Below are 13,402 nucleotides of genomic sequence, written 5' to 3'. Positions count from 1 at the left end.
CCTGGGAAACTTACACTGGATTTATTTCTAATCAAAGCTACTTCATTTAAAATATCCAAAATACATACTGCTTCCAAAAAGACAGCTTGGCCCAAAGATTTTTAGATCTGTGTTTCTTCCCTCTGACCACAAGCATCATGCCTGGGATTCTTCCTTATACTATGGGGTTAAAGAGCAACCATCCTGGCATTTATTGACATGTTACCTTTTTCTGCATAATTCTCAGCTCGTCACTCAAGTTGTTATTCACCTTCATTAGCTGTTGTATCTTGGCCTCAGAAGCCACTAGAGCGTTTTTGACCTCCATAAATTCCTGCACAGTGACTGGTCCATCTGATAAATCTGAATCTAGGCTCTAAAAATAAATTGGGGAAAATGTTCACAATCTGAGACGATGATAACATTCAAGACTAACTGCTAAAGAATTTCAAATTCTGACCATGCCAGCTGGATCGCAAAGTTAATCAAACCAAATCAAGGCTTCTAAGCGTAATGCAAAAATAAAACATAAAGGTAGGGCTACTAAAGTATTTGAAAAATTTTAAAGTCAATATTTTCTAATAGATCAGACAGAGGGGCTACAAATCTATTCTGACAATGAGTATGCAGATCTGTCTTGTCTGCCTTTCTCTTGCTCATTCATGTTTCTTTTTTTATTCATTATTTCATTAATTCACTCATTCCAACTTTTCTGATGCTTTTTTACTAAGCAGCAGGCAGTGTTCTAGGGGCTTGGGATACATAAGAAAAGAAAATAGACAAAGATTCCTGCTTCCATGGTGTTTACATCCCAAAAGAGTGAGAGAGGGAAAAAATAAAAATAAATAACTATATAGTACGGAGAAAGGTGATAAGTGCTATGGAAAATAAATAGAATGGATCAGAGTGAGGGGTTGGGGAGCTGAAGTTGGGGTGAAGGTGGGTGCATTTTAACCTGACAGGTGGGTAGGTGGGACATGAGCAACAGCCTGCAGGAGGGGAGGTCATTAGTCAGATGGCTGTCTGAAGGAAGGGTGTTACAGCCAGCAGCAGGGCTCAGCTGGAGGGAATGGGTGTGCAAGGCGGAGAGGAGGGGGAGGCCGGCCAGTCTAGGGACCCCGTCGTGTAGGGTCCTGTCATGACCCAGCTTTCACTCGAGTGAACCCAGCGCTTCTGTGGAGACCGGGCAGAGATGTTTCAGATGGAACAGGTGACTCCTGCTATCCCCTCCACATTCCCTGCATCTGCCAGTGGCACCACTGATTCTCACAGCTGTGTAAGCTGGAAAGCCCTGGACACAACTCCGGTAAGTCTACCTTCCCACTTCAAACATCCAACTTATTGCCAAGCCCTGCCTTTTTTATCTTCCTCCTGTTCATCCATTCTCAAATGTTTGCTGGGCTCCTCTGTGGGCCAGGTCTGGGACACTCAGCAGTGGGTGGACCAGCCAGGCCCCTACTGCCCTGTCCTCGGGCTCACACTTTGCTCCAGTAACTGTTCTTCCATCCAGACCCTCCCAGCCAAGGCCCTGAGGTGAACCTGTTTCACCTCTTGTTTGGACCTCGTCAGCACCTCCTACTTGGGTTCCCTTTCTCCACACCCTGGTCCACCGGAACAGTCCTCCCAAAACAGAGGACCCAACATGGCTGACATCGCCCTCCTGCCCTGCCTAAAAGCTTCCTGGGCTCTGCACTGTTGGCCAAGGTCCAGGCTCTTTGGTCTGGCGTCACACTCCTGCATATGGTGTGACCCCTGCCCTTTGCTGCAGCTCTGACTCCCACTCCTTTCAGGCTGACTCCACATGTGACCAGATTCCCCCCACCACCCACGCCGCTGTCTCACTTCCTCTCTGTCTAGCCCACCCTCCCCAGCCTCTCCACATGCCCACATCCCAGGCATTCTTTTTTTTTTTCCCCAGGCATTCTTCAAGGCACACGTTAAAGTCTCCCCTGATACTCCTCCTCAGTGACAAGTTGTGTCTCCGCTGACCACCCCACCCCCGGCTTGTGTCTGTGTTTATGACCCTTGTACTGCAGTTCTCTCTCCTGGGCAGTGACGGCCTCGTAGAGGAAAGGGACTAGGCCTCACTCAGGAAAATATTATCCAGGGAAGTCTGGATAACTATCCAACAAAAGTAAACATTTGTTGAAAGAATAAAACCCACCAGTCCTTCCTCACAGGTTTTATAAAGTCAAAACTGCAGAAGGGCTGTGAGTCAACAACTGACTCAGGGATAACAGACCCCCTATTTTAAAACTATTTACCTCATTGACCTTTGCTTGGCCCAAGCTAGTAGAAAACCCGACTCTACTTCCAGAGCACTTTTCACAAGCCTAGCCCTCAAGTGACTTACAAAGCAGGCAAATTTTCAGGGTGAAAGATCTGAAAAGAAAACACAGTCTCTTTCTGTGTGCAGTGTGCCACCTCACCTTCTGCCTGTGTGCCTTGCTCGCAGTGGCTTCCAGATCTGTGTCTTCATCTGATGCCACACTGTCATAGTCCGGCTGGTCATTGTCCTGACTCTCACCACTGTGCTGGTTACTGATCGTTTTCAGTATGAGCTCCACATTGTCTACCAATAGAAGCAAAAAACTTTACTTCAGGCTTGCAAAAAATTTTTTTTCCTAAAAAACTAGCCATTTAAAAGACTGGAAGAGGGCTTCCCTGGTGGCGCAGTGGTTGAGAGTCCGCCTGCCGATGCAGGGGACACGGGTTCGTGCCCCGGTCCGGGAAAATCCCACATGCCGCGGAGCGGCTGGGCCCGTGAGCCATGGCCGCTGAGCCTGCGTGTCCGGAGCCTGTGCTCCGCAACGGGAGAGGCCACAACAGTGAGAGGCCCGCCTACCGCAAAAAAAAAAAAAAAAAAGGTGAAAAAAAAAAATAAAAGACTGGAAGAAAATGACAGAAATAGCAAGGTTATATTCACCCCAAAAAGGGATAACAGAGCAAGTTATCAACTGGACAGAGAGTCTACTAAAAACTGCAGAGACAGATTTAAGCATCCCTCTGAGTGACCTGCCAAATGTGGGCAAATTAATTAGATGGTTTATGAAAAAGCTGCTCAGATATGGGGACAGGTTCCCAAATACGTAATCATTCAAGGAAACAGGGTGTAGCTCGAAATCATGAAAATAAAGCTGTAACTAATGTAAGATTAACTGCAATTTAGTTATAATTGTACCTTGTTTACAAGGTAATGTCAAGTCAAAACAGAAAGGAAATTGTTAAAGTGGAGCCTAGAAACTAGGTGATCAAAGAGTAGGCATCGCCTGCCGATGCAGGGGACGCGGGTTTGTGCCCCGGTCCGGGAGGTTCCCGCATGCTGCGGAGCAGCTGGGCCCGTGCGTCCAGGGCCTGTGCTCCATGGCGGGAGGGGCCACAGCGGTGAGAGGCCTGCGTACGGCAAAGAAAAAAAAAGAGTAGGCACATCGGCCTTTCGTTAGCTGAATGCCAGTGAGAGAGAGAGAAAGAGGAGAATGACCCATTGGACACACATGGGCACACCAGGAAGGTATGGTCTATAGGGAAGCAGGGATGACTCCATTGGCTCCAACACATTTTGAATGAAAGATTTCACAAATTATCCAAGTCTCTCCACTTTCTTTCAGGCAACTCAAGCAAACCTCTAATTTCCAATATTGTTTCTGGATATTTTGATGGATAATATCTTGGTGATAAATTATGTTTACTTAAAAGGAATTTTAATTTTTAAAATTAATATTTAAAATATACGTGCCAGGGCTTTCCTGGTGGCACAGTGCTTAAGAATCCGCCTGCCAATGCAGGGGACATGGGTTTGAGCCCTGGTCCGGGAAGATCCCACAAGCCTCGGAGCAACTAAGCCCGTGCACCACAACTACTGAACCTGTGCTCTAGATCCCGCGAGCCACAACTACTGAAGCCCACGTGCCACAACTACTGAGCCCGCGTGCCTAGAGCCCGTGCTCCACAACAAGAGAAGCCACCGCAATGAGAAGCCCGTGCACCCCAATGAAGAGCAGCCGCCGCTCGCTACAACCAGAGAAAGACTGTGCGCAGCAACGAAGACCCAATGCAGCCAAAAATAAATAAATAAAATAAAATAAAATAAAATATATATGTGCCATCAGATTATAGAAGTGATAAAGATTCAATATAGAAAAATTGAAACTGATAGAGTAATCATTAATAGCTACTGATACATGTTGTTCTATTTCCTTCCAGTCTTTTTCCTAAGCATATAAACATACATACAGTCAATTTCATTATTTGTAGCAGTTACGGTCTATAAAGTTGCTGTGAAGAACAAATTAGCAAATATTAAACCATTGTTCTGACTGGAAACACAGGGTTAGGTTCCTGCAAACCTCTGATCACATTTTTGTCAACTGATAAATATATAACCTCGTTTTACATGTGATTCTGTTTAAAGACATCTTTAATACATGTTGTTGATCCATTAACATGGAACTCATGGCCAACAGCACTATAACTCACGCCTGAACGAAGCTAGTCTAACACATGTATTTTCTCCACAAGGCACAACACGACCTTCTTGCATTTAGGAATCCTACATAGCTCTTCAGCACTCTACTTGGGGGCCACTTCAAATAGTGAAATCACCAACAAAAAGCATAAAAATGTGAAAACTGTGGCACTAAATAAATCTCAAAAAGGACACCTGTTTACAGTATAAGAGTTGAAATAAGGCAGAGCATGGCCTTGTTCAATCTCAGCTGGGAACATGCATTTTGGGTGACTCAAATTTTTCAGCATGTTGCATACATCCACAAATTACCATCAACGTGCTGTCAGTATGATTTTGAGGTAACAAATTTTAATGAATAGGTGAATTGGCAAATATGAGATCCGTGAGTAATGGGGATTAGTGGTATATTTATATTTACATGTGATATATTCACTTGTACATATGTATATATATAAATGTTTTCCTTACAAAATTTGGATTATACTAAAGCTTTTTAAAAAAATTAATTTATTACTTTATATTATGTCATTACATAGTCTCTGAAAAAAGTGTGCACTATTCAAATATGTAACTAATAATTGCTCTATTATTGCTTATTTGTTTCTAATGTTTCCAGTGCTATATATAACATACATGTAACATCTCTATTTCCTCTCAATTAACACCTAGAAATGGAACCACCAAATCAAAGAATTTGTGCATTTTGAGACTTTAAAGGACCCTTATCACTGCACCTTCACCAAAATTTAATAAAGTTTCTTAGAACTTGTTTATGTCTGGTTGAATAAGTAAAATCAAGAACAAATGGCTGTCAGTTAACGATTACTATCTCTGGGGAATGTGATGCTGACTGAAAACTGAATCTTTATGGTATGTATTTTTCCTGTTTACATGTTTTTCAATTTAAAAATGCATTATTTCTACAATTAGAAAAAAACAACAAAGATACAGCATCAGGGCTGGGGAGGAAGTAGGTTCCCAAGCATGGAGACAGGACCCTGAGCTACTGAACAAGACTCAAAGGGCACCTCGGAAATAGGTGCTTGGTGCTCTCTTCACAATTTTTAACCCCAATAATTCTTGCTGTAGACATCTAAAGTTTATAGCAACAAATTCTAATTATGGAGAACTCAGTCTTGTAGGTAAACAACAGCAGGTGAGCTGGAATTTCAGTCAAGAGGGTTTAGTTTCTTATGTCCTTTAACAAGATCTAAGTCAGAGTTTTGAGTTAATTTCAGAACGCAATTTTTTAGGGAAGACAGGTGACCCAAGAGGTAAAAAATCATATATAAGATAAATTTGAATCACAGTTAATAATGCTGAAATATTTATAATTCACCAGGACTCAAGAGAGAAACTTGTCGTCACAACATAGCACCAATAAAACTTACAGGGCTTTAACTAAGCTGTGGTGTCAATGACTGCTTTAATTATTTTTATAACTTTAACACTTGTGTGAAGTTTTAAGGCCAAAGAAGCAAACATTTAGAGGTCTGAAACAGTTACCTTTTGAACTAGAGAGAGGACTGCCTTGCTGTCTCCTCTTGGCATCACTGAGAATGTCGATAACCAGGGTGGCAAACTCATGGGCGTTAAACCGAGCTAGTTTCTGTCTGCCCTGAGGGTGAGAAAATAATTGGAAATATTCCCAGATGTAAAAATACAAACATATTCACATAAAACTAGTCAGACTACTGTTACACTTCAGCAAAGACCTTCCAGCATGCTCAAAGTATCATCAACCACAGCCATAACTGAATCAAATTTAACATTTTCCTTGTGAACAGTTTAAAACCATTTACATAATAGAACAATATAACATTTAAGTTCTCACAATGTGTATCTATTTTTGTGAACTGAAACAAAATGGTTCTCTTAATGCTTTCTTTCTAATATCAATTCAGTTTTGAAGTAGGCCTACTAATCAAAAATTAATTTGAAGGGACAAATTTTAACATTTCAACATAAAGTTATAGTCTAGATGCTGGGACTCTTATCATTATATATAACCAATAATCAATAAAAATGAAAAGAGCTTCATAATTTACTCAGCTTCACTGCTCTTGACGGATGGTTAGGCTTTTTTCAGTGCTCTATTACTACATACAGTGCTTCGATGAAAATGTGCATAAAGCTTTGTATTTTTATTTTATTAGAACATATTCCCAAATGAGGAATTCCTGTGTGGAAGGATGCAGTTAATTTTGAGGCCTCTGAAACTGGTTAACAGATTGCTTTTCTGAGGTCTGCAGCAATTTAAACTCTTATCTGTAGCATGAGAAAGCCCATCTTGCCACATCCTTACCAGTCTGGAGTATCCTTTATTATGTATTGATACTTTATTAAGTTGATTGATAAAACTTTCATTAATGCCTTCAGGTTGCTTTCTTTGAGTACTAATGAGATTAAACATTTCTTCACAATTGAAAGCCATTTATTCTTTCTTTCTTTCTTTCTTTTTTTGCCCTTGCACTTGTGGAATCTTAGTTCCCCAACCAGGGATTGAACCCGTGCTATCAGCAGTGAAAGTGCAGACTCCTAACCACTGGACCGTGAGGGAATTCCAGCCATCTGTATTTCTTTTGTGAATTGTTTTATATTCTTTCCCAGTCATCTATTAACTTCTATTGCTTTTCTTATCAATTTGTGAGGGTGTGTGTGTGTGTGTGTGTGTGTGTGTAAAGGATATTAACATTTTAATCAATCAAAAAATCTTACATACCTGTCCTGGGAAAATAAAATACCATGATATCAGCCATTCCGTAAATATCACTACTAGTGAGTTTTTGGACTCGGCCACTTGCCTGGTTCCGTGTCGATGAGTACTCGGGATTGACCGGAAGGAAGGGGACGACGGTTGTCTCAGTCACCAGGGTGCTGTGATTTTGCGTGGCAAGCCAGACTAGCCAGAGGAAAGAGCCAGAGATAGAGTCTCATCACCACGGGTGCCACTGCTCCTCTAAGAGCCGCGGCTCTCGCATTACTAGGTACACTAGGGGCAGCACACTCCGAAGCCAGCATACACAAGAGTCAATGTTGACACGCGTGTTATCAGGACAGTAGAAATTGGGCAAGTAAAAACACTGAGGCTGGCAGCTTGCTGCTGCCTACTGATAACAGAAGCTTAGTAGATAAAGCCACATGTTAAGTCACCTGCATCAGTCTCTCGCCTGTCAACTTCATCGTACACATCCATGGCAAGTTCTTCAAACAAATGATTACTTAGCTGAAAGTAAAAAAATATCAGGAACACAAGGGACAAGGATTAACACTAGGAGAATGAGTGGGGACTGCGACTTATTCACCCTTCTACTTCCAACGTCTTATCCAAAGCCAGTGCTTACTTAGTAAATGCCCACCACTATTAAACAGACAGTAACATTTCCAAAATAGTACAGATCCTCTAGAAATACCTGCCACCCACAGCAGCCTCCCTCCTGATACGCAGATAGGGCTGTGCCATAAGGGAAGCAAGAGGCAACTAAAGTGCGTATCTCAAAGGCAGGGTCCAGTTCTCCGCCCTTCGTGTGACATCACCTTTTTAAAGTCTCTTCTGCTCTTTTGAGAATGTTTGCCAGTACCCGCTCTGCCCCCAGTATACGGGATCTGAAACCCCTGGTAGGATTAAGAAGCCAAAACACACCAGAGGATAAAGCGTGCCACTGAAGGAAAATACCACCCAGACCTCGGTTAAGTCTCTCTGCTGTCTTCCTCAGTAGGGGTCCCCCAAACCCCCAAAAAACTACCTGAGCGTCCCCTACCAAGGACAGCCCGTCTAATCAGTACACTGTGCAATGTCCCAACAAAACAATCCCCACAGACTGGGGTGCCCTCCTGGCAGCAACTGGGTCTTCCTCAACCCAGAGGAGGCTAAGCCCCTACCAGGCTGGCTCCAGCTCTTTCTGCACTTTTTGCCTCATGAAACCCTGCCGCTCGGTGGCTGTTACTTCTGAGTTGACTGCTTCCCCACTCTGTGAGGGAAGATGCTGAATTTGTTCCATTCTCTACTGTTCCCTACATCCCCACACAGTACTGGGCACCAAGATGGGACTCAGTAAATATCCATTCACACACTGACCAGAAGGTACTTCATGCAGAATTTAAAGCTGGCTGCACACACCTCATTAAACTCGTTAAAATGGGTACAATACATTGTTAGGTGACAAAAGCAGGATATAAAATTCTATAATTACGCTTCAGTTAAAAAAAAAAAGACAGGCATCTGAAACAAGAATTAGAAAAAATATACCAAAATATTGAGCGTGAACCCATTAAGAATATAGTACATGAGGATGATTCCCCTTCTCTATTTTCCAAATTTTATCTAGTGTGGTTACATTACATTTATATTTAAAAATAAACTCTAAGAGCCTTTTGCTGGATAAGGTGATGAAGGATTGAGAAACTGAACTTGTACCATAAACACCCAATCTGTTTCCTCTAAGGGGCTACAAGCTGATGTTATTATTACTAACAATAACTACAGCAGCAACACTGTTGCGGGCTTACATCCCAGGCGCCTTGCTAATACCATCATCATTGTAAATACAACACATCTCTGAAGACAGGAACTACTATTATACCACTTTACAGAGAAGGATACCAAGGCATAGAAGTTAGCTTACCTAAAGTCACAAAGCCAAGAAGTGATGGACCTGGGATGCAAGTTTCTCTTAAAATGTTAATATTTACTAATTCAAGGAATACATTAGTGGTCTTATATTTCTCCCAGCTTTTCACTAGGGAGGGAGGAAGGAAAGAGGGAGGGAGGGAGGGAGAGAGGGAGATATTGTGGGATAAACACTGAATTGGCACTGATAGGAGGCGGAGACCACAGGGTGGGGGCAGCTCACACTCACTGGGCAGCTCTGACTTGCTGCCTCTGCTGGATCACTATCTCCCTTTCTAGGAGACGACACCGAGGTACAGAGAGGTGAAGGAGCTCGTCAGAGCCGAGATCCACACCTGACCAGTCTGACCCAGAGCCCAAGTTCTTGAGAGCTATACTCAACTTTGTCCCAGATGTTTATCTAGTGCCTGCCACACGCTAGAGATATTACAGACATAACCCCAGCTTTCAGCCTAGCAAATGTAGAATAGGATAGTCAAGGGGAGCTTGGATTTTATCCATGTTTGAATTATTTAAGATGAAAATTGGCTTACATACTGTTAAGTAATTAAAAGGTAATCACAGAATATTCAGTGCTGACTCCAAAGCTTATCATCCTAATCATCTTACTATATGACCTCCTTAATTTAAGAAAGGCAATAAAAACACATACACACAAAACTGCAGATAGAGAACACAGAGACACCAAATTGCATAAAATACATTTATTTCATATTACAGTTAAATGCTAGTAATGAGAAATTCATTTTATGTAATATTTAGTACTTAATATTATATGAAATTCTAGTAAAGAGTCTTCTATGAAAAGGGGAATGAAGAGTAAGACATAAATTAGGGGAGTTGCAAGTTCAGAGTTAGGCTTTGGGAAAACTCCTACCTACACTGTGAAGGGGGTCAGATTTCAGCTACTTGAATGATGAAAGGGAGGGTAGCTGGGAAAGCACAGCAGGCAAATGAGGATTCCTGAAAGAGGACTTGAAGTTGGCCTCCGAGGGTGCTAACCCTTAAAGAAATATTTAAACGCACGCACCCACCCACACCCACACCCACACAGTGGGAACCAGATGGGAAGCAGGGCAAGAACTGAAGGGTGAGAGTGGGATGACGCCCATAAAGGCTACGAAAAGAAGCTAAGAATCTTGGTTCTGATCTTGAGAGCAATGAGAACAGCTGAGGCGGGTAATCGGGTGCTTAGAACAGCTGGGGAAGCACTGGGCGAGGCTTCATTTGTGGGGACTAAACAGAGAGAAATTATTCCCAGAGGAGTAGATTTCTCGGGGTCCTGACTAAGGCTGAAATGGGCAGGCTGAAGAGGAACACAGAGACTAAAGTGAGCTTGTGACCTGCAGAACTGGGCAAACTCTGAGCACATAGCTGAGGCAGAACCAGCAGTTAAAAGCCTACATTTACAAAACTCTGATGAATGGCGTGGGACACACACGACAATTAGCGGTGGCTGGATCCCAAATAGCAGCGAGTCAATCTGCAGTACTCACTATTCCAGCTTCAGCTCTTATCATTCTCTAGCATCCTATGAGGCTACAGGAAGTAATCCCAAGAAGTGTGTCCCACTTATTCATGTACATTGAGAGAAACTAGGGAACTCTTACGGGGAGAAACAACTTCCTAATGTCAAAGGCACAGTCTTTGCTTTTAAAATGACAGAGAAAAATGCCATTATTTGAAGCCAAGCCAATAAATTGGATATACTAAACTTACTAGTACTTTCATTCTTCTTTGCTACATACTTGATGGTCTGCTTCTGATTTAACATCTGAGAGCATGAAACAAAGTTATTTGATGTACTAGGTAATGGGCTAAGAACAGGTATTAGCAGGACACATGGTTTTCCATACTGGAGTTCACTAGGAAAGAGAGATACTCACAGACTGAAGTTTCTTCTTAGCAGCTTTTGCCAATTCAGACAAATCCAGGCTGCTAAGAAAGTGTACAAAACTAATAAGCAAATAAATAAAACCATTTTCATGAGCTCTGTAGAAGATTAAGATAGCCAAAGGATTAAGATATTAATTACAGTTCATGGACAAGGTCAGAGGCCAAAATTCTACAGCCCAATCATCAGTGAGGAAACTTAACAGAACTTAGTGAAAGTATCTCCTAGAAATACCATAATCATGCAAAGTGGTAAACAGAAAAATAATCACCTACTAACCAAAAGGCAAAGTTATTGCCAGGTTAGTCCCCAGGCCCTTTATGTGAGAAGTCATAATTTTTAAAGTATTAAAAAAAGCATTCAGAGGAAAACACAAAAATGGCAGAATGTTAAAAAACAGAATGGCAAGATTACATATGGAATAGCAATTAACCATTTCATAAAGTCTTGACAGTATTTATGCAAAGTTTATTGGCTAAATAAGGGTTTAAAGTTCATTTCTGCAGCTGTGAACTCATCTGACCTTATAGACCGGGGGCAACAGATTATAACCCACTTTTTGTTCGGCCTATGAGCTAAGCATAGTTTTTACATTTTTAAGTGGTTGGAAAAAAAACCAACAAATGATACTTTATAATATATGAAAATTATATGAAATTCAAATTTTAGTATCCAGAAATTTTTTTTTTTTTTTTTGGTGGTACGCAGGCCTCTCACTGTTGTGGCCTCTCCCATTGTGGAGCACAGGCTCCGGATGCGCAGGCTCAGTGGCCATGGCTCACGGGCCCAGCTGCTCTGCAGCATGTGGGATCTTCCCAGACTGGGGCACAAACCTGCGTCCCCTGCAGCGGCAGGCGGACTCTCAACCACTGCGCCACCAGGGAAGCCCCAGAAATAAAATTTTATTGGAACAGACATGCCCTCATTTACATAGTGTCCATGGATGCTTTCATTTACAACTGGTAGAGTTGAGTAGTTGTGGCAGAGGCTGTATGGCCCAAAAAGCCTAAAATATTTACTATCTAGACCTTACCAACAACAAAATTTGCTGATCCCTGTCATAGACAAAGGCTACACTCTCTTATAAACAGGAATATTCTGTGATATATCCAGAGACACAATATACTGTCACAACTAGCTAAAACTGTGACAGTATCTCTAACTCCAATTTTCTTAGCAAATTTCTTACTTGTGCTTTTTCAAACTTAAGTTTTATAGGGTGGTTTACTTACAGCCATCTTATTTCCAAATTGCATAGCCATAAAAGAGAAAAATGTATGGGCTTTGTTAAACACGAAGTATAATACACTTAAACACTATACAACCAAGGAAATACTAGTGACAGATAATATTGATTGGTATTTCAATGGCCTTACCTGTCTGCCATTTGAGGTATTATAAAGTGCTGTCCATTTTTGTGATCTGAAACAGAAACCAAGTCAAAGTTTTGTTCATATAAATATTGATAAGATCTGTAAAGGAATACCATCATTATTTTCTCAATTTATGTTTTGCAATTAGTATCTTCCCATAATTATGATCTATGTGGGAGAAACAGATGTTGCCAGATTGACTACAACTTCCCAAAATCTGGCCAGTAGCAAGGATCATTTCCTCATTTTCTTCTGGTACAAAGGTCCCAACGTCATTAAGTGGAAAGCCTATGCTCACCCTAATCCTTACGCTGTTTGTCCCCAGTATAACTAATGATCTTCAGCCATGGAAAGGACATTTAGGGAGCTGAAGTAGCTTGGAGCAGGCTTCCATCTGCTCTCCCATGTGGGATGGTGGGGCTTCCTTGAGCTTTAGTGGCTTACCTTCAAATTAATCAATTAGCATAAACAGTCAGGGCTGGCCCAGGTGGTCTGGGCAGGTGCAGGCACGGGCTCTGTCTCCTATAATGCTGAGTCCTAATCAAGCTTGTGGAGGACACTGATCATGTGTCAATGAGTAAAGCCACTATGAGCATTCACATACAGGTTTTTGTGTAAACATAAGTCTTTACTTCTCTTGCGTAAATACCTAGGACTTCTGGGTTATAGGTAAATGCATGTTTAACTTGGTAAGAAACTGCTAGACTTTTTTCCAGGGTAGCTCTATCATTTTTCTAACTGCAACGTATGAGAGTTACCATTGTTCCACACCTTCCCCAGCACTTGTGTTGGTTTTTTGTGTTTTGTTTTATTTCAGTCATTCTAATAGGTACTTAGTGGTATCTCACTGGGTTTTAATTTGTATTTCCCTAATGGCTAAAGAACTTCTCTCTCCATGTATCTGCCATTTGTATATTATATTTGCCCAGATTTTATTGGGTTGTTTCTTTTCTTACTGTAAAGTTTTAAGTATAAATATTCTGGATCCAAGTCCTTTGTTGGATATGTGATTTCCAAATATTTTCTCCCAGTCTGTGGCTTGTCTTTTCGTTTTCCTA

At 41.7% G+C, this 13,402-nt stretch overlaps 1 protein-coding gene across 9 annotated transcripts in view; it reads right to left on the bottom strand.

Moving 5' to 3' along the window:
• GIT2 (GIT ArfGAP 2) overlaps positions 1-13,402 on the bottom strand; it is a 46,861-nt gene that overhangs the window by 14,743 nt on the left and 18,716 nt on the right. For 4 of the 9 annotated variants that reach the window (XM_060119783.1, XM_060119788.1, XM_060119789.1 and 1 more), the window contains exons 8-14: positions 12,348-12,393; positions 10,964-11,015; positions 7,601-7,673; positions 7,252-7,349; positions 5,954-6,065; positions 2,409-2,551; positions 206-355 (exon numbers count right to left, since the gene is read on the bottom strand). In XM_060119783.1, the coding sequence (XP_059975766.1) occupies positions 206-355; positions 2,409-2,551; positions 5,954-6,065; positions 7,252-7,349; positions 7,601-7,673; positions 10,964-11,015; positions 12,348-12,393 (674 nt within the window). The remainder of the gene's footprint in view (positions 1-205; positions 356-2,408; positions 2,552-5,953; positions 6,066-7,251; positions 7,350-7,600; positions 7,674-10,963; positions 11,016-12,347; positions 12,394-13,402) is intronic. The other 5 variants (XM_060119786.1, XM_060119790.1, XM_060119785.1 and 2 more) reach the window with 4 other exon arrangements.

Source organism: Mesoplodon densirostris, chromosome 15, assembly GCF_025265405.1.
Source record: "Mesoplodon densirostris isolate mMesDen1 chromosome 15, mMesDen1 primary haplotype, whole genome shotgun sequence".
NCBI classification, from domain to species: Eukaryota; Metazoa; Chordata; class Mammalia; order Artiodactyla; family Ziphiidae; genus Mesoplodon; species Mesoplodon densirostris.
The sequence above is the reverse complement of the archived record's forward strand: the minus strand, read 5'-3'. Positions and strand labels throughout refer to the sequence as shown.